Source organism: Equus quagga, chromosome 2 (genome assembly GCF_021613505.1).
Source record: "Equus quagga isolate Etosha38 chromosome 2, UCLA_HA_Equagga_1.0, whole genome shotgun sequence".
Taxonomy (NCBI): domain Eukaryota; kingdom Metazoa; phylum Chordata; class Mammalia; order Perissodactyla; family Equidae; genus Equus; species Equus quagga.
Window position 1 is genome coordinate 137,213,335 of NC_060268.1, and position 22,110 is coordinate 137,235,444.

General features: G+C 33.2%; 1 protein-coding gene across 2 annotated transcripts in view; it reads left to right on the forward strand.

Annotated features, from left to right (window-relative positions):
- IPMK (inositol polyphosphate multikinase) overlaps positions 1–21,474 on the forward strand; it is a 41,128-nt gene extending 19,654 nt beyond the window's left edge. For both annotated transcript variants that reach the window (XM_046652943.1, XM_046652944.1), the window contains exons 3-6: positions 999–1,095; positions 5,032–5,204; positions 14,633–14,714; positions 16,244–21,474. In XM_046652943.1, coding sequence (XP_046508899.1) covers positions 999–1,095; positions 5,032–5,204; positions 14,633–14,714; positions 16,244–16,866 — 975 coding nt within the window. In that variant the 3' untranslated portion in view covers positions 16,867–21,474. The remainder of the gene's footprint in view (positions 1–998; positions 1,096–5,031; positions 5,205–14,632; positions 14,715–16,243) is intronic.
- The last annotated feature ends 636 nt before the right edge of the window (positions 21,475–22,110 follow it).

The following is a 22,110-nucleotide window of genomic DNA, read 5'->3' on the forward strand; positions in this document are numbered from 1 at the left end:
TAGGTAAGTACATAGAGATATACTTGGCTCCTCCATCTTGTTTTTACGTCATCATGAACACTGCCCTCATTGTCATTGTGCCAGGAACAGAGGGATGATAAGGTACACCCTGCTCTTAATTACCTTGGTCTGGAAGTGACTAATATCACTTCTGCTCACATTTCAGTAGGGGAGGCTGGGAAATACAACGTACCATATGAATATTTGGTGAGTCTCTGCCACACTTGAGTTTATTCTGTAAAGTTATGTTGTATGTAACTACTTGACATGGTTTGATATATATAATTAGAATGCAAATACTAAGATTTCATAAGCATTTTATACCAGTAAACTTTAATGGTTTTGGATAATTAGGTAGACCATATCTGGTGAAATTTCATTGGATAAGATGTCTTACAAGTTGTTTTTAAGACAAAAATATTTGTTTCCTCTTCTAGGAAAAAAACTAAGACCCTAGTTCCAGGATATCTGAACATTTCTAGTATTTTCTAAAATTCTTACTGGTTATAAATGAAGGAATTAAATGAGCTATAATTAGACTTAACATTAAGTTAAAGGATAACTTTTTTAAAGAAAGTAAAATCACAATTTGCTTATAGATGTGATCAAATGGACACTAAACTCCCCCATCCCTTGGGGGTGGTGGAGAGACACCAATTGAACCTCCTCTGGCCAGAATTTATTTGCATGTCTATGAACAAGAATTATTTTGTATTTGCTAAGAGTTATCTACAACTTACGTAGTTCTAAAATAGTTGAAGGATAGTGAAAGCCTAGAGTTAAGTAACCGAGAAGACCTTGCTCTAAACAACACATAGTTTTTCACTGGAGACGCACAGTAATCTTTTTTTTTTGCTTTTTCCAAATTTACTTCCAAATTGAAACTCAGACCAGATAAATTGTGATTCAACAGTATTGTTTTATTTGAGAAATATATAGCAATTATAAAGCATTATAAGAAAGCTAACATGCAAATGTTATATTTCTCTTTGTTTCAGGTTTATGCTGCTGATTGTACTGATGGTGTTCTTTTAGAGCTACGAAAATATTTGCCAAAATATTATGGTATCTGGTCACCTCCCACTGCACCAAATGGTAATCTTTTCTTAAAAATCTATCTTTTAATCTTAATTCATGAGAGTGGCTTTTTAAAAGTCTTTATATAAAACTAAGCCTAGTAGTATAAAAAAGAATATATATGTGTTTTTCTTTCTAATCCTTCTCTACTTCATTAAAGAAAACTTATTAACACTTGCTTTTCATAACCAGTTTCTTAAATGATACATACAAATTAATGGCCAATCTTACGATTGAATGAAAATAATGTATACTGGTACTTAATACTGTATCAATTTACAGATGTCCTTCTTTTCCTGGTTTATTGGGCAGTTTCTTTTCTCATTTTGAGTAGGAAAAAAAATCAAGAAAAATATTTTCTTTGCATAATTTCCTCCCTATCTCCTACCCACTCCTTCATCCTCCACCTCCAGGCTTTAAATTGCAGTCTTTTAAAAAATACTGGTAAGTTTCGTAGTTAGGAGACAAAATGATCTATGTAGGTCACAGTATTTCTCTCTCTTAATATTAGTTAATATTGAAGCAGTATTTGCCACTTCAAGGCCTTTGACAGAGCAGAGAGAATTTGATTAAACAAGCAGCTTGACTACTTAATTGAAGAAGGTTCATGAACGGAGAAGAGTTTCAAACTTGACGGAGTTTAAGAATAACCCATAGGCTTCTTAAAATGCAAATTAATAGACTCAACTCCCAGACATTTTGATTATGTAGCTGTAGGTTGGCGTTTAGTGATATACTTGTTAAATAAAAGCTGCAAGTTTTTTTGATGTGGATAGTGCTTGAACCACATTTTGAGAATGAGGAGAGAAGAGGGCTCCAGTTTGAGCTTGTTCTTTGCTTCACTTCTTTGTCTTCCTTCTGCTTATTCACAGGGTTTGCCAAGTTGCATTAGTAGTGAATCATGGTGTCTGCCTGTGACTGTCCCCAGTTAGCTAATAATCAGTCAATAATGTTTTTAAAAAGTGAGCTGAGCTTTAGTATTAGAGTAATAACGTAATTTATTTCCTGGCCCTTTTTTTTTTCTTTTTTTATTTGGGCATCTTTTCTTATATGCTCAGGGTAGAGTTTTATAAAGCTTGGTAAATTCTTATAATCCAAAGTAGTAAAATGTAGAAAGTACTGTCAGTTCAGCAAATTATTGTAACTTTAGAGAAGCATAAGAATGTGCTGACCAATGTGTTTTTTTTAAAAAATTTTTTCTGACAGCTTTATTTATCTGTTTATTTGGTGAGGAAGATTGGTTGCCAGTCTTCCTGTTTCTGCTTGAGGAAGAGTGGCCCTGAGCTAACATGTGTGCCAGTCTTCCTCTATTTTGTATATGGGACACTGCCACAGCATGGCTTCATGAGTGGTATGTACGTCCTTGCCTGGGATCCAAATCTGCGAACCCCAGGTCGCTAAGGCGGAGCACAGAAACTTTTTTCTTACATTGAGATATGCTTATCTCAGTATAAACTTATGTTGAGATATGATTTACATACCATAAAACTCACTCATTTAAAGTGTACAATTCAGTACAATTCAGTTTTTAGTGTATTCATGGAGTTGCACAATCATCACCTGTAACTATTTTTAGAACATGACCAATAGGATTTTTTTTTTCTTTTTAAGATAAAACATTTGTTGGCAGTTATTTTTAAAGATTTTGGGCTAGTTCTATATGTTAAATCTCATTTGTACCTGTGTATAAACACAGATGCCTAGTACACATACTATCAAAAGGCTTTTATTGATAGTTTTTTAGAGGAATAGAAATGTATATGTTCAAGTAGGTTTGAGCAAATTTAGGCTTCTCAGATGTAATGTCCAGCCTTATTGATTGGTGGGGTTCTGGATCTAGCTACCAGTCAAGCTTCAGGAAGCATGGACTAAAATAAGCTGGCATATATGTCTGTTATCTCCCTCCCTCTTTGCCCCAGATTTGGAGGTTCAAGTTCTGTACTTGTGATTCCTACTTTCAGCTTCTGTTGCTCAGAAGTGGCTGGTGATTGATGGGGAAAGTGGGAGCAAGGCCTTCTCTGTTTTTCCGTTTGGCTTCATAGTTGGGCAGGGGATCCTCACCTGGTCTTTTCTCCTTTTTGAGAGGTTCAGAAATGAAGATGGTAGCCAATACTTAGTAAACTTTCTAGATATGGTGGGGAAGAGCCTGATGAAACTTGGAACCCATATTCTCATAATTTATAGAATCAGCGATATTCATTAAGGGGATCTAAATAAGTCTTCCTTCAACTCCCTAAATGCCCTCTCCCTTGTCTTTGTTTTAAAGGAACTAGTTATCTTTACTATTTAGTTATTTGTAGGTCTTTTGATTTTTCCACAATGTTTCAGATGTTTCCGTTTTTTCTCCTTTGATACTGGGGAATTTTCTGCCTCTCTTTCTTAGAGTGTCAGGACTATATTTCAGCAGTAGAAAATTTGCTATAGGAATTTTTATTTTATTTTTTTAGGAAGGTTAGCCCTGGGCTAACTACTGCCAGTCCTCCTCTTTTTTTTGCTGAGGAAGCCTGGCCCTGAGCTAACATCGTGCCCATCTTCCTCTACTTTATATGTGGGATGCCTACTACAGCATGGCTTGCCAAGCGGTGGTCCGCACCTGGGATCCAAACCGGCCAACCCTGGGCCACCAAGAAGTAGAACATGCACACTTAACCCCTTCGCCACTGGGCTGGCCCATCTATAGGAATTTTTAATGTTTAATGTATTATAAAATGATATAAGTATATTTAATTTATATTTAGGATAATATTTAATTATATATATTTAAGTTGAAAATATATGTAAAATAGAAAAGCTTCCTTCCTTCATAGTAACGTTGTGTAATCTTGTGCTATCATCAACAGCATGAAGTATATAAATGTTTTGAGCATGCTAACCATGTCATTGGTAAAGCCACTGAGAAATCTTACTTAGTAGTCTGCTTATAACCAGCCATGAAGTGGTATATTTTGAAGTACCTGGTAGTTATTTTCAGGATCTTTACCTCAAAAAATTAAGAAACTATAGAAATTATATATATACTTTCCATAAATTAATAGATAAATGCTAGATTTATCTTCTGTGGACGTAGCCTTTTAAACTTAACTATATTTCTCTTCAGTGTGACCTCTTGTAATGAGCTCCATGTATTTATGAAAAGTAGATGTCCTTCTATTTATTTTGCAAATGCCAAGACTAAGCATTGCAGAATACTGTCTTAGATCTGAGGTTCACAAATGCTGGTCCTTGGACCTCTGACAGATGGGCTTCATCAGAATCTGTTGTCCTAAACAGAGTGTTTGAGAATTTAAAAAAGTCAGTCCAGTTATTCTACTATCTATCTTTATGATTTATACACACACAAATACACACATGCATATATATGTACTTATATGTAAAACTCTCTCCATTTTTTTAATATGTAAAATTCTGTCTTTACTTGCAAGTTACATCAGATCAAATAATCGTAATTATTTTCCGAATATCATATTAATGTAGTTTATTTCCTTGACCTTGGTCAGAATGAACTAAACCATTCCAAATAGAACATTTATCTTCTGCTTAGTTTGTCGGACTTTTTGGATGAGTTTTACAACATATTGTCTGTTCACCTAAAAATTGAAAAGTACTGCTCCACTCTACCCAGAGGGGCCTAGCTCAAAAAGTGTCCTTAGATATCCATTCTGTGGCCTTGCTTTATAAGTGAGGCTCCCCTGCAATAAAATGCCTTTGATCATTTAAATTACTGAATCTCAAGATTGACCTACTTCAAATTAAGCTCTATTCTAGTGAAATAATTTGCTAATTGCGTTTTTCAGAGAGAATTTGTATTTAGATTTATTTCCAGTGATGATGACTGTAAAAAAATCAGCAAAGATCTCAATGCTCAGATGATTTCCTCATTTTGTTTTCACCTGACAATTACTTGAGTAGTAGTGTGTTTGCCTAATACTAATTAAGGTTTTTCTTTAATAACAGATTTATACCTAAAACTGGAAGATGTGACCCATAAATTTAGTAAGCCCTGTATAATGGATGTAAAGATAGGGCGAAAAAGTTATGATCCTTTTGCCTCTTCTGAGAAGATTCAGCAACAGGTCAGCAAGTACCCGTTAATGGAAGAGATTGGGTTCTTGGTGCTTGGCATGAGGGTAAGAGTGATTATTAATATAATGCACACATTTCTCTTTACATGTTTTTCCTTTGAAAAATTACAGATGTCATTATACTACTAATATATCAAAAGATAATATATTTGGAATTGATTTGTCCCTCACTCCCCAATGTGAGCAGAGATTTTTAGCTCTTTTGTTCACTGATAACATGGTCAGTGTCTGGAATGATTCTGACATATAATATGTGATTATTAAATAGATGAATGAATGTTTTAAACAAGCTTATGTTTAGGTACAAAATTTATGATAAGTAAATGTGATATTTATGATTTTTGCATGAAAAAAGTGTTGTTTATATATTCAGTAATTTTTATATATTTTAAAATAGAAAAAGGAAATTAAAAATTAGGTCACTGTTTCAGATTGTGCTTTAAAACAGTTATTTTATTTGCTCATGCTTCTGTGGTTTGGCAATTTGAGCTGGGCTCAGGTGGACAATTCTGCTAGTCTCCCCTAGGGTCCCTCCTGTGACTGCACTCATCTGATGGGTCTACTGGGGGTAGATGGTGTAAAATGACCTCACTCTCATGTCTGCTTGACTATATAAGCATAATGGGTAGTTTTGAAATTCATGTAAGATGGTATATGAGTCTTTTGAGTTTTAAGCAGGAGAGTTAATAGGAAGCGTTATAGATGAACTGTTAATGTGATGGTTATAACAGCACAGTTGAATTTGGTATTCTGATTGTAAATAAACTAAAGAAATTGTTGATACAAGTATTTCATTTTAGAAACTGTAATTAAATGTGGGTATATAGTAAAGAGAAAAAAGGGTAATGGAGTAATGTTAAAACAAACAAGGAATAAACATTCCACAGGAATCTGAGTGGGCAACTATTTAAACTTTCACTGTTTTCAAATCTCTCACCTTTCCACTTTACTTCTCACTTTTAGCAGATGACTTTGCCTTCTGCTTCAGAAAAAATGAAAGCCATCAGACAGGATTTCCTTTAATTTCCTGCTTACAGATGTACATGCCTAACCTGCAAGTGCTTTCATTCCCTCTCTACTCTTTCCTGTCACACTGAAGAATTTTCTATCCTCCTGTCTAAGGACAGCCCTTCTCTCGGTTCTCTGGATCTCATTCCCTCCCACCTTTTCAGAAACCTCTAACACAATTGATTCTCTCTTGTCTTTCTCATATCTTCAACTTCTGTCTCTCTCTACTCTTTTCTTTTTGCTTTAAATATGTTCAAATCACTCTCAATTTTTTAAAAAAACAAAACATCAGAACCTACCTTTACCCTGCCCTGTTCTCCAGCGGTGGATTTAATTTGCCTCTCCTTCACAACCAAATTAGTTATTTCCATTTCGCTACTTTCCACTTAGTATTCTTCAGTCCAATCCAATATGGCTTCTGCTCCATCATGCCACCAGATTGGCTTCTCACTAAGATGTCCCTAATGATATCTCCATGTTACTAAATTCAAATGGTATTTTTCATTACTTACCTTATGTCACTTAGAAAAGCAGCCTTCAAGGCTGACTTGGTCCTCCTTGAAACATTCCTCTTTGTGTCCATGGCACTGCACTGTCGCCTGGTTTTTTCCAAAGGCCACTGTGCAGGTTTCTTTGCCAGTTCATTTCTCTCTGTTTATTCTTTAAATGTTGAGATATTCTGCTCAGTTCCATTTTACTGCCTCCCTCTCTTTTCTTTCTATTTCTTCCTAAGCAGTGTCCTTTGTTTTCAGTGGTTCAGTTTCACTTACATTGATAACTCCCAAATGTATATCTTCAGCCTCTGCTTTTTCTTTGATCTCCTGATCTGTATAGCTAACAGCCTACTAGACATTTTACTTAGATAACTTAAAGACATTTAGGATTAATACATAAAAAACTGACACACACATCCCTCTTGGAAACTAACAAACATAACATAGCAACAAATTTCTGTTATTCCCTATCTCAATAAATTAGAAATCACCATTACATTCAGTTTTGTAAACTAGAAACCTTACAGTCACCATCACCTCTCAGAGCTATCCATCAATCCTATCAATCTTAATTCCCAAATATCTGTTGAGTCCCATTATCACCATTATCCCTCTCCAGACTCTAGTATCTTAACTGATCTTACTCTTTTTGCTTGAGGAGGATTGCCGCTGAGCTGACATCTGTGCCAGTCTCCCTCTCTTTTCCATGTGGGATGCTGCCTCAGCGTGGCCTCATGAGCAGTGTGCAAGTCCACGTTCAGGATCTGAACCCATGAACCCCAGGCCGCCAACACAGAGCACCTGAACTTAAACTACTACACCACAGGGCTGGCCCCTGAAGTTAATTTTTTGGTGTGGTTTGAGGAAGGGGTCAAGCTTCGTTCTTCTGCGTATGGATGTCCAGTTGTCCCAGCACGAGTTGTTGAAAAGACTATTCTTTCCCTCACTGAATGGTCTTGACACCCTTGTTAAAAGTAAATTGACCATAAATGTGTGTTTATTTCTAGACTCTCAGTTCTATTCTCTTGATCCAGATTGTCTATTTCTATGCCAGTACCACACTGTTGTCTTTTTTTTTTAATTTCAACTCTATTGAGGTATAATTAACATATAAAGTTGTAAGATATTTAAAGTTTTAAAGTGTACATTGTGGTGATTTGATATATGTATACATTCCCCCCATCTGGTTAATTAATGCATCCGTCACCTAACATCTATCTTTTTTGTGTATGTGTGAGAACATTTAAGTTCTATTCTCTTAGCACATTTCAATTATACAATACAGTGCTATCAACTGTAGTCACTATGTTTTACATTAGATCCTCAGACTTTAGTCATCTTATAGCTGAAAGTTTGTACCCTTTTACCAGCTTCTCCCTATTTCCCCCATCCTCTAGTGCTTGGCAACCACTTTTCTGCTTTCTGTTTCTATGAGTTTGACTTTTCTTTTAGATTCCACGTATAAGTGATGTCAAACAATATTTGTCTTTCTCTGTCTGGCTTATTTCACTTAGCGTAATGCAGTTAAGGTCCATCCATGTTGTTACAAATGGCAAGATTTCCTTCACTTGAGAATAATATTCCATTGTATTTTTATTTTTTATTTTTTTCCTTCCCAAAGCCCCCCAGCACACAGTTGCACATTCTTGGTTGCGGGTCCTTCTAGTTGTGGCATGAGAGATGCCACCTCAGCATGGCCTGATGAGCAGTGACATGTCTGCGCCTAGGATCTGAACTGGTGAAACCCTGGGCCTCAGCAGCGGAGTGCGTAAACTTAACCACTCAGCCACAGGGCCAGCCCCTCCATTATATTTTTATACCGTATCTTTATCCATTCATTCATTCATGGATACTTTAGGTTGTTTCCGTATCTTGGCTACTGTGAATAATGCTGCAGTGAACATGGCATGGAGATATTTCTTCGATAGCCTATTTTCATTTCCTTGGATGTATACGCAGAAATAGAATTGCTGGATCATATGGTATTTCTATTTTTAATTTTTTTGAGGAGCCTCCATAATGTTTTCCGTGGTGGCTGCACCAATTTACATTTCTACCACTGGTGCCGAGGAGTTCCCTTTTCTCCATATTCTCACCAACACATGCTTATTATCTCTTGTCTTTTTGATGATAGCCATTTTCATAGCTGTGACTGCTATCTCATCGTGGTTTTGATTTGCATTTCCCTGATGATTAGTGATGTTGAGTACTTTTTGATGTTCTGTTGGCCATTTAGATGCCTTCTTTGGAAAAATGTATATTCAGTTCCTCTGCCCATGTTTAAATCAAATTGGTTTTTTTTCCTATTATATGAGTACTTTTATATTTTGGATATTAACCAGTTATCAGATATGTGATTTGCACGTATTTTCTCAGAACCGCACTAACTTGATTAACTGTAGCTTTGGAGTAAGTTTTGAAATCAGGAATTGTGAGACCTCCAACTTTGTTTTTTGTTTTTGAGATTGTTTTGACTATTCTGAGTCCCTTAAATTTCCGCGTGAATTTTAAGATCAACTTGTCAGTTTTGGCAAAGAAGTGCCAGCTAGGATTTTGGTATGGATTATGTTGGATCTGTAGGCCAATTTGGGTTCCCCTCTTTTTGTTCTCATATCTTCCTTTATATAGTATTTGACAGTTTATAATTACATATTGTTTACTTATCTGAGAAAAGGCATGATTGAAGTGTGAAATAAAATGATAATGTGAATATAGATTTAATTATACAATTCTGGAATATTCAGATTGGGAGATAAATCTTGAATTTTCACAGGAGTAATGTTAGGATTAATTTTTTCAAATGATTTATTTCTTTAGTAGGTGATAAATTCATTGAATTTTTTAATCACAGTGGGTTTATAGACTAATAATAAAGATAGACTTGGATAATTTTAGAATTGAAGTTCCAAATTTTAAAAGTTTCCCCCCAGGACAGTCATGCCTTTAAATAAAAAAACCTTGGATATCACTGAGTAGACGGAGGTTCACCAAATACATGTTTTTAAATAGTTTTCTGTTATGTTTAACCAGTAGTGAAAGAAATTTCGTGGGCAGAATAACTTGCTGATTTTCTGTGCTGATTTAGGAATTCTTTATTTTTAAATGATTTTCAGCAATTATACTCTTATTTCCTTGATCCCAACATGGGGTAGATGATAAGACACCATTGATAGAATAAGAAGATTTGTTAAGATATGTATTTTAAAAGAGATAGAAACATAATAGGGCCTATAAGAGAAAGGAAGTCAAGAGAGGAGGGGTATAGAGTGACTTTGGAAAAGGTGGTATTTTGAACTGGTAGCAAGGGAAAATAATAGCTAGAAAACCAAGAAGCAGCAGAGCATATTGTGAACTGTTAGGAGTTTATGCAAGGTGACTAGAGCATACCATATATGGTTAGGTGGAGTGTATATTGTCTTAAAGGATCATACTTGAGAGAAGTTAGTATATCAGCAACTTGCTTTGAGACTTACTGGTTTTTTGAAATAGGGTCCTTAAGAGTTAACTATTGTGTACATGGTTAATTTTCCAATTTTTGTATTGACTCTGAAGACATGTGCTATGTAATTATAGGGATTTATTATTGAAATAAAATCTGTAGAAATTCACCTGAAATTAAAACATGTAATTAAGACTTTAGAATGATTTAATTTTTAGATGTTTCTGTATGTTTTTTGTGACAACTTAAATTTTTGACAAAGAAATACCCTTTGGAGAGAAATAACCTTTCTTAACCACTGATTCCTGATTACTTGATACTTCTCTTTTGATCTTGATTGATCACGTTATCTAAAAATCAGAATCACTCTGTATATCTTTTTTCTTTATAATACTGAGTCACTGTCTTCAAATCTCTCCTTCCCATGAATTGATTTAATATGAAATGTATTTCACTAAAGATATTTCATTTTGTTTGCACCTGACATAAGTTCCTATAAAATAATCAACTTATATAGTGAAATATGATCCGTAAGTGCTGGAGCTTACTTTTGCCTGTCATTCTGTCCTACTCGTGTCTCCCAGCTTTCCTTTCCATTAAAAAAAAATTAGGTACCTTTTTTGCTACATATTTACATATTTTCAAGATGGGAGTATAAATTTTGATTTAGAAATATGTTTGCTACTGACCAAGGCTGGGAAGTAGGTAGAGACTGGAGAAATTCTCAGATCTCTTTCCATTCTAGCTTTAACTAGTAACGTAAAAATAAATAGAGGGAGAGGGAATATCAACAAATATCAATAATATCAGTAAACTGAAACTATTTAGCTTTAGTCTATATGTGAAATTTAGATTCTCATATGTGAAATTTAATTTAGCTCAGATAATATACCCCTGAATAGTAGAATGGTGACTCTTTTTATTTTGAGAATCCTCTTTTTTTTGGTGCATTTCCTGGTTTGTAGTTTATATGACTATGATTTGAAAATTTTCTGTTTTTTTGTTTTTATTCAGATTTGTAATTTATTCAGATTATTATTTTTCTCAATTTCATCCTTTTTATTGTGACATAATTGACATATTGTGTAAGTGTAAAGTGTACAACAGGTTGACTTAATACATTTGCATATTGCAATATGATTACTACCATAGCACTAAGTAACACCTATATCACATTGAGAATCCTCCTTTAAACATATTTATGTGTATAGAGAACATAAGTTGTTTCTGTTTTTGTTTTATAAACATTTTGGATGTGCTTAAGTGTTCCTACAAGAACATTTTTTCCTGTAATCAAATATAATTTTTGGTGTTTATAAAGTGCTTTCTTCCATTCATAGTAACAATTTTTTTTTTTTTTTTAAAGATTTTATTTTTTCCTTTTTCTCCCCAAAGCCCCCCCGGTACATAGTTGTGCATTCTTCGTTGTGGGTTCCTCTAGTTGTGGCATGTGGGACGCTGCCTCAGCGTGGTCTGACGAGCAGTGCCATGTCCGCGCCCAGGATTCGAACCGACGAAACACTGGGCCGCCTGCAGCGGAGCGCGCGAACTTAACCACTCGGCCACGGGGCCAGCCCCCATAGTAACAATTTTTAAAGATAAATTGTCTCTCTTTAATGGGCTGTATGTGTATATAAGAACATGGTTGTATTTGAACTTTTCCAATGACTTGAAGCATTTGAGATAGATGATAATTAGCTGTGCGAAACTGGAAGTTACAAAATATCAATTTGTTAAGTTAATATATTCTTAATGCTTCTTAAAAATGTATTTAACTAAAATTTGAGAAGTTACAAAGTTGTATGGTTCAAACTCCAAAAAATATAAAAATATGCAGAGTGAGAAGTCGCCCTCCACAGAGAATACCGTATTCTATTTTTTTCTCCAGCGTATCCTTCCAGAGGTATGTTACACATTTAAAAACAAGTACTACAGGGGGTGGCCCAGTGGTGTAGTGCTTAAGTTCGCATGCTCCACTTTGGTGGCCCGGGGTTCGTGGATTCAGGTTCTGGGCACAGACCTACACAGCACTCATCAAGCCATGGTGTAGCATCATCCCACATACAAAAATAGAAGAAGGTTGGCACAGATGTTAGCTCAGCAACAGTCTTCCTCACCAAAAACAGAAAAACAGGTACTGCTGATATGTGTTCTATTATCACAAATCCTGCTTTGAACACTGTTGCATATCTTCCTTTTTTGTCCATTTAACATATCATGCCATAATTTGAACAGTTCTCTTTGATGGATTCTTTGATTGTTTCCAATCTTTTGCTATTACAGGTGAGTAACCAGAGACCTACCTCATTCCACCAGTAAGCTAGCATATTTATGGGATAAGTTTCTAGGGGGGAATTGCTCGGCTTATGTGCATTTATAATTTTGGTAGATATGAGCATCTGCCGGATACAGAGCAGTAGTTTTGAACCAGGGGCACTTTTGCTGCCCAGGGGGACATTTGGCAATGTCTGGAGACATTTTTGGTTGTCACAGTTTTGGGGAGGGCTGTGGTCCTGGTATGTTTGAGAGCTGTTTGATTTTTGTGAACTCTTCAGGTCCTTTGTTTATTTTCCCATAAGAGTATATATGTCCTTTGTTTGTCATAAATTTCCAATACTGTTTGTCTATTTGTGTTTTGATTTCTCCATGGTAAAAACACTGTGAACATTTTTTAAATATTTTATGTGGTGGAAATTGCTGAGTTTTGGTTGGAAATACCTTCCTAGTTATCAGTTATTCAAAGATTCTTTCATGTTGATGGGGGGAGGGCACTTGTATCATTTCCTTTTGTGCATTTTTATCTTTGATGTATTTGGAATTGATCCTTGCATAAAGTGTAAATACAGCTTTTTTTTTCCCAGATCACTACTTAATCATACTAACACCATTTAATAAATAATTAATCTTTTTCTGCTGATTTAAAATATCATAACATACAAACTTGTCATATGTATTTAAAATATATTTTAACAGAATCAGTATCTCAGAGAGATACTGTTTATTGCAGCATTATTCACAGTAGCCACGATATGGAAACAACCTAAGTGTCTGTCCACAATTGAATAGATAAAGAAGATGTGGTATATATACACAATGAAATATTAGCCATGAGAAAGAAAGAAATCCTGCCATTTGTGACAGCATGGATAAACCCTAGGGCATTTTACTAAATGCAATAAGCCACGCAAAGAAAGACAAATACTGTATGGTATCACTTCTATGTGGAATCAAAAAAGAAGCCAATGTCATAGAAACAGAGAATAGAATGGTCGTTTTCAGGGGCTTGGGGAGGGAGAAATGGAAAGATGTAGGTGAAGGGGTACAAAATTTCAGTTATAAGATGAAGAAGTTCTGAGGATCTATTGTACAGCGTGGTGACTATATTTAATAATTATGGTATTGTAAACTTGAAATTGACTGAGAGTAGATTCTAAGCATTCTTCCCACACACACAGAAGAAACGAGTTAATTATGTGACGAGATGGGAGTTAATTATCTTGATCTTGGTAATCATTTCACAATGTCTGTGTATACTAAATAATCACATTGTACACTTTAAATATGTACAGTTATGTTTGTTATTTATTCCTCAATTAAGTTGGAAAAAAATAAGTTTGTTTTAATGTCTAGTAAGATGGCAAAGTTAGTCCCTCGTTGCTAACGTTATTTCGATTTTTTCTGGCTATTCTTATTTTTCTATATGAACTTCAGAATTAGCTTATATGGTTAAAAATTGTCAGTGTTTTATTATAATCTCATTTTAAGTAGAGATTAACTTAAGTAGAATTGATATCTTTTATGATGTTGAGGCTTCCTCTCTGAGAACATGGATGTGTGTTTGTGTGTATGTCTTAGGACTGTTTTAAAGATCATACATTTATTTAGTTTATTTCTATGTCTTATTTCTTTTTTGTTGCATTTGTAAATGGGATCTTCCATTACAATTTCTAACCAATTATTTGTATATATGAAAGCTGTTTTCTGTTTACTAATTTGTACTCAGTCACCATTTCGTTTTCATTGTTTGTATTAGTTTTTCATTTGATTTTACAGTATATAACTATTACCTACAAAGAGTAATATTTCTGTCTCCTCCTTTCCAAATTATTACATCTTTGATTTCTTTCTCTTGTCTATTTGCATTTGTTAGAAACTCCAGAACAATATTAGATAGTAATGATGATGGAAGACATTGTAAGAGAATACTTTTTGTGGAAGTTTCTTGTGTTTTACGACAGATACTTCCTTATTTCCACTTTAAACTTGAAACTAATTTTTGTTGGATTGAGATAGATAATTTTCATATTGGGAATATTCATTTCCCTTTTAAAGAATTTTCATCAATAGTGGATATAAATTTCTTAAATGAGTTTTTGGCATCTGTTGATGTGACGATGTGATTTTCTTCTTAGATCCATTAGAATGAAATATATGAGTAGATCTTCCCATCTTTTACCATCCTTGCATTGCTAGGGTAAACTCCACATGGTCAAGGAATATTAGTTTTTAATATTCAGTGCTTTTTCTGACAGGTTTATCATGTTCATTCTGATACCTATGAAACACAAAACCAGCACTATGGAAGAAGCTTAACAAAAGAAACTCTAAAGGATGGTAAGGATTGAAAAACCATATTTCAATGCCTGTATTACTGCATGGTTGTCACAATAATTCTCAAGTGATTTCAGTTTTAACTCTCTGTTGGTATAAATAAATAAATAAATAAATAAATAAATAAATAAACTTTACAAAAAATAATAAATAAATAAACTTTAAAAAAAATAAACCTTAGATGCACAGAATTAGATTAATCATAATCTTTGGTTCATGATACACCAAAACCATAGGTCCATGAATGGCCCTCTTTTACATTTTTATTCATTTTTTATTTATTAATATACTTTAAAAAAGTAATGGATATCTGTGAACCAACCATCTAGTTCAAGTACTGGAACTAGAGATTGTCTTTGAAATCATAGAATATAGATTATAGTATATTAAAACTGCTTGTTTTATATAACGCACTTTAAAATGTGTGTTATAGCATGTGATGTATTTTTATTGAAATTTCCTTCATATAGTTGAGCTATATAAGCTACATAATGAATAAACAAGTGGCTTTAAAAGTAGTTTAAATAAAGTCGTTAACATATATGCTTCTAAAATATTTATGGCCATTACAAAAGAAATGATATCCTGGATTTCTGGAAATACTATTCTATTAGGAGTTTATTCTTAGCTCTACCTAAGATGAGGAAGAGCTTACGTATAGTGTAAGGAGTTTGAAGAATAATTTTTATTTTATGTATAGAAAACAAACATCCACAGTGTGATCTTAACAATTAGTTTCTGCCTTGGTGTACTTAATCAATAGCAAGATAATAGTCCAATTGACTCTTGATTAATATTTTCCAGGCTAATCTGAATGTTTTTTAGCAGTTTCTATCCCAGAGTGGAGGAATAAGCTATTTAAAAACAAAAATCAAATTATGTATGCCCATAAATTCCCAATTATGATAAATTAGGCATAGGTAATTTTAAAAGAGGCCTAATAATCTGATATATTAAACATTTAAAAGTCAATTTTGAATAACATACTCAACCTGGAGTAGTGCTGATCCCCAAAGTGAGCATAACTTTTGTGAAAAGACTGATTTAATCAGTGCTATAGCAAACAAAAAACTTACTACAGGTACAGTTTGGTATGTTGGTAATGGGCTGTTGACACCATTAAAAATGGTTACGATTTAACTCTAGGTTTTAGATTAGTTCTTGAGTGTTATTCTAACAAACAAGTAATCTTACTATCAAATCTTTCACAATAGCAAATGAAACAAATGTTGGAATGATATTCTTTAAGAGAATATGTATAGAGAGAAATAAACCATCAGTCTACCTGTAGTAAATGTTTTTGTCCGAATACAGTCTTTCACTTTACCTAAGTGTCATTTAAATGTTTTCTAGTAAGGGCATCTTCACCAGAAATTAAGTTGAGGTCCAAGTTTCTGTGTCTGACTGGAATTCTTACCTGTTCAGTTAATTTCAAGGAGTGATGGGAAAAAGTTGAAGAATTATATCTAAGATGAGTTTACTTCCCAAGTGATAGCTATTTCACTATAATACTAATATTTTCCTTTTTATAGGAGTCTCCAAGTTTTTTCATAATGGATTCTGCTTAAGAAAAGATGCTATTGCTGCCAGCATTCAGAAGATTAAGAATATTCTGCAGTGGTTTGAAAGCCAGAAGCAGCTTAACTTTTATGCAAGTTCATTACTGTTTGTTTATGAAGGTTCATCTCAGCCATCTACTACAAAATCAAATGACAGAACTTTGGCAGAGAAGTTTTTGTCCAAAGGACAACTTGCAGACACGGACGTACTGGAGTACAATAATAACTTTCATGTGTTAAGTTCCACAGTGAATGGAAAAATAGAGTCGTCAGTAGGCAAAAGCTTGTCCAAGATGTATGCTCGTCACAGAAAAATGTATTCAAAAAAGCATCACAGTCAGACTTCATTGAAAGTTGAAAATGTAGAGCAAGACAATGGATGGAAAAGCATGTCCCAGGAACATTTAAATGGAAATGTGCTTTCCCAACTGGAAAAGGTTTTCTACCATCTTCCCACTGGTTGCCAAGAGATTGCAGAAGTAGAAGTACGAATGATAGATTTTGCTCATGTGTTCCCTAGTAATACAGTAGATGAGGGATATGTCTATGGGCTGAAGCATTTAATTACTGTATTGCAAAGTATTTTAGATAATTGAATCCTTTGCTGCAGTCTTTTTAAGAGGTGGGGCAATCATAATGAAGAGCAGCAGCAGTCAATATCTCTATACTTGTAATGCTATGTAAGAAATTTGTATTGTGAGTCTACATTTTATTTGTCTTTATACTTTTGGTAGAAGGGTTAACTTTTTTATAATCTTACTCAGGAAAACTAATTATTTGTTCATTAGAAAACTATGAAGAATAAAGAAACTTAGGAATGTTGAGCAGGGAATGTGTTGGTACATGGCTTATACATGTATTTGGCTCAAGCAACACACAAACCATTTTTCAGTCATTGAGTTCAATTTTCTGTAGCCAATTTATCAGGAAATCTCTGTCCACCCAACCTTGACAATGAGCCATATCTAAACTCATTACATTATTAGAACACTTTCAAAAATCTAGAAAGCACAGATTGAAATACTTAGTATTGCTATGTATGAAGTTATTAAAACTGGAGAAAATTCTACTTCAGAAATAAGTACTGTTTAGGTTTTATATTAAAAGTTAAGACCAGCATATCAAAGGTGCTTCTTAGTGAAATGATTTAGAATTTTCCATTTCAAAAGCAGATTTTCCCTTTAATTTTCCTTTATATTCATATTTCAAAATGTTACACTTCATGAAAAAGATAATTGAAATGGACAACAACAACAACAACAAAAATCTTGAAATTAAGGGCACTAGTAATTACACTTACCAGGATGAGAAGAGAGAAGTAACTTGCAAGGAACAAGGTGTTTTGTTTTAAAATCTTTACTTTATGGGAAAATGTACTACCTTGTGAAAAGTTTTAGAAACCATATAGTACCTTTTCCTCTAACTGCAGCTTCAAAAAGGTGGGTGATTGAAGCATTATCTTATTTCTCCTTTAAATAAATATTGAGTTTTTTCTTCTAAAATCCGTATATTTAAATGTCCCCATTTAATTAAGCAGTAGTATAAATATATGTTGCTAAAAATAGTCTTTCTCAGAATTCTAATAAGCAGGAAAGAACAACATGCAATATTGTGAGTGTTACCAAAAGTGCTATGTGTAAATTAGTGCATCGTCTAGAGTTTGGTGCATATCTAAATCCATGCTTCTATTTCACCCAAAAGTTTTATATCATATTCAAGAGAGAAATTTTAATTTCCTGGAGAGGAGGGCAATGCTATTTTCCCTGGAAAAATTAGATTCTTAAGTATTATCTTTTACACATCCACTAGCTTTTTAAAAATAACTATTTGTTATTGAAAACACTTAAAACTTTGAAATTAAATTTGCAAATAAGTTAGATGTTTATGCTGTCATTACTTGCACTTTGATTCACTAATAACCCATTTAAGTAGTTAACAGTTTTGCCATATTCCTGGAAAATGTTTCAGAGTTGTGAATTGTTAAACTTTTTCCCCTAGAGTTACAAATTAAACGTTTAAATCCAAACATCTTTTTTTTTTGATGTGGAGGAAAGTATCACAATTTTATGTTTATTTCACCTTCTCAACCCTCTCTGAGCGCCGTTTGCAAATATCTGAGCACAAACAGAAGTACCACATATTCTGAATTCTATGCTTAGTAAATCTGTTAAACCTGAATAACTTTAAAATCCATATGCATTTTGTTATTGTTTAAAATTTTTTATTTAGAGTCATTGTAAGTATTTTCCATAAGGACTTCATATTTTTCTCTACTGCCTAATGGGTATTGCTGTTGCTTTTTTTTGTGGGGATGATTTCAATCATAATTAGTAGTCAGAAACTTTTTAGTTTTATACTTTTTGTCTCCTACAGTACAGACTTTTGTTGTTGTTGTTGTTATTTGGATAGTGGTTCAATAAATCTTAAGCTCGGATAATTAAACACTATTTTGAATCTGAACAAAAATGAGGCTTTTTTTGTATGGGATGATATCAATCAGCCTATGTACAATCAATTTAATAAGTTTAAGTATTATCAGATTTTTTGCACATTTTAGCTGAATAAAGTCTGAATCAACTGTTCCAGATTTTCTTTATCCGTATTTGGAAATATAGTTTTGTAAAATCAGTGTCTTACTTTTTGATACAATAGATCATGTTTTGTTTTAATAAAACAAGAAGCGCTTTTATCTTTTGTTTTTCAGGGAAGGGATTAACATTTAATTCTGTTTGTTTACATTTTTTATCACTGTCATCCAATGCCCATCTTGTGTTACTTTACAAGTAAGCTTACATGTAACAGAATAAGCATCTGTTTATGTAATCTACATATGACTATTTTACTATCTATTCCAGTCATTTAACATTATGCTGAAATTTACCACTGTGGGGATGAATAATCACTATTCACCAAGCATAGTTAAACATTTAAATGTTTAAGAAATAAGAATAATAAGGATATAGTTTGGGTTAATAGGATTATCATAGTTTTTTCCCCCTAAGGAAATGTAAGTAATGATTTTAGTGTATTTCTTATGGAATACACTCATAAAAAGGACTATAAGCAATTGTGGATAGTGAATAATACATTTCTCTAATAAAAATTTAAATTGTGTAATAGTTTTATAATAAAGTATTTACATTAATTGATATTTTAATATGGATGGAAGTTGCATAGATTCAAATAAATTAAAAGTTGGCAAATACTAAATATTTTATCTAAATAGTTTTTCAAGAAACAATTGTGAAAATGTGTATATTAAATGGCTCTGACATGGAGCTTGTGGTATTTTCAACTCAGTATTCATTATTCTTTGTTTTATGTGTCTGGAAAGATTGTACTTACTATGCCTCTTTACACTACAATTTGCTGTTGTGGGGCTTTCGATTGTGTTCAACCAAATAACTTTTTTCTGCATTTTGATTGAGTACAATTTGCTATTTTATGATTTCCAAGATGCTGTTCTTCATATCGTCTTTATAATGTCTGCATATCAAATTTACAACATAACTTAAGAAAAAGGAATTAATTTTCAGAGATATGTCACTGGCACTTTTATTGTTTTACGTGACTGAAAACATTTGTTTCTAGGATTTAGACTATTGTAGAAGATGTAGGATGAAAGAAAACGGTAGAACAATGAAAGTTTTATTTGTGAAATTACAGAAATTTTGTCCACTCTTAAAGCATTGTCATTTAGTACCAATTTCTCTTAGCAGGTGGCATTTGATACTTAAGCTTGATTTGCTTTAAAAATTGTTTACAGTGCTTTGTAATAATCTTCCTTATTCAGTGCCTTTAACCTTGATTTGATGTATTTGTAGCCTTAGTTATTCTTCTATTACATCCTACGTTTTCATAGTCTAGACATCAATTTCTTTTAAAGATTTGTCAATTTGGGTTTGTAAAGAGGTAGCAATTTTCTATTAATGCTTTGCAAAGGAAAACAAGTCGAGTTGCCTTTGAAGGCAAGGCTTCTTAGTTCATTCAGAAATACTTACTGGATGTCTACCATGTGCCAAGCATTTTTAGCCCCTGAATATGCAGTTGTGAACCAATCAGACGAAGCCCTAATCACTTCCAGCATTCTTTCTCGATGGGGTGGGGTTGAGGGCTTAATTAAAATAGAGATACAGAGAAATATGCATTTAAAGATAATAAAGTTAACTAGCATTTGAGTTTGTGTAAAGATAAAGTAATTATTGAGTTGAAGCATTACCAATATGTTAGAGAGGTTAAAAATAATACTTTGTAGCATTGTAACCTTTATTTGACTTCTGAGTTCAGGTAGTGATTATAGATAGCATAAAAAGGCCTTAATTTTTCACTTTTCTTGCTGGTAAAGGTACGTTTACTTAGACTGTCCATTTAGAGTAGTGTTTTAACATAACGTTACTGTGAAAAACATTCTATTACATATTCACAAGCAAATTACTGCACATTTTTAAAATTGTATTTTACAATTTAGTACAAATACTTTAGGCCTCAATCTTATCTTCAAATCACTGGTATTTTAAATTTGGCAATGAATATAAAATTACTTTTTGGCTTACAAAGTGATTGTATTGTTACTTAAAATACTTGTTAATATTTTAAGAAGGTTGGAGTCTCCATTTTTGGGGATTTAATGTTTAAATTCTTATTTTGATAGAGTCTAGTAAGGGGAACTAGTACTCATTCGATTAAACAAATTAGAATATACTTTCAAAAAGTTAATTGTTAAGCTTTGTCATTTTGGGGGTTAAAATCTGGCCTGGTGTTCACTTACATATTAACAAATTTAATTATGACATAAAATAGTCTTAACTATCATGTATGATGCACTTGCATATAAATGAAAATGGTGTGCACAAAGACACTTTACTATGGGAGCTATACTGGAAGATTTATGAAAGCATGTGAAATTGCACCTAAAATTGTGTTATTAGTGACTATGCTAAATTTATTGTACTTGATGAATGAATGTATTTAGTCTAGTCAAAGTTACTTTGGTTTAAATGTCTAAACAATGTCTCTTTTTTTTAATGTGTTTGTAATTTGTACTATTGATGGGGGTATTCCTGGACTGCAGGGGTTATTGTCAATGTGATTTGTGTTTTTATTTTATAGAATCATCTAATGTGATATACCGATTTTTATAAGTGATATTTAGATAATTCTAATAACTGTATATTTGACAACCTATTAAAATGTTTTGCATTGGAGCTTTTTTCATTAATTGTAATATGCTAACAAACAACAGTAATTTTAATTTATTCATTTAACAAATACTTGAGTGCATGTTATGTACCAGAGACTATAGGAATCATTAGGGATTCAGAGATGATTACGACAGGATGTAATTGAAAGAAGCATATGCACTGGAAATGAAAAAGTATGTAAACTATTTTGTTTGAATATTTATTTTTCTATCATAGACTAAAATCTTTGGAATCAACCTAATAGGACAAGTGAACTATGGGAGGAACAAATTGACATGGCTATGAAAATATATAGTTTTAAAGCTTCAGGAGTAGGTAAGATATTTTTGCGTGTATTTTAAATTTCATGAATCAGTTAACTAATGACCAAGTTATTCTTTCTGTCATTAATTAAAAAGAGAGGACACTGTCAAATACCTTCCCTTTACTAGGCACTGTATTTGACTTTGGAGATTTTAAAAATTTGAACAGGAGATTCAGTACCTGTCCTCAAGATATGGACCATCTGGTAGAAAGAAAAAACCATATAAATGTGGGATAAAATGTTATTGGGACTATGATTGATAACTTATCAATATCCAGCAGGGCTGTGAAAGAGAAGGGAGTCAGTTCTGATAGCATGCAGGAGGAAGAGGGTCT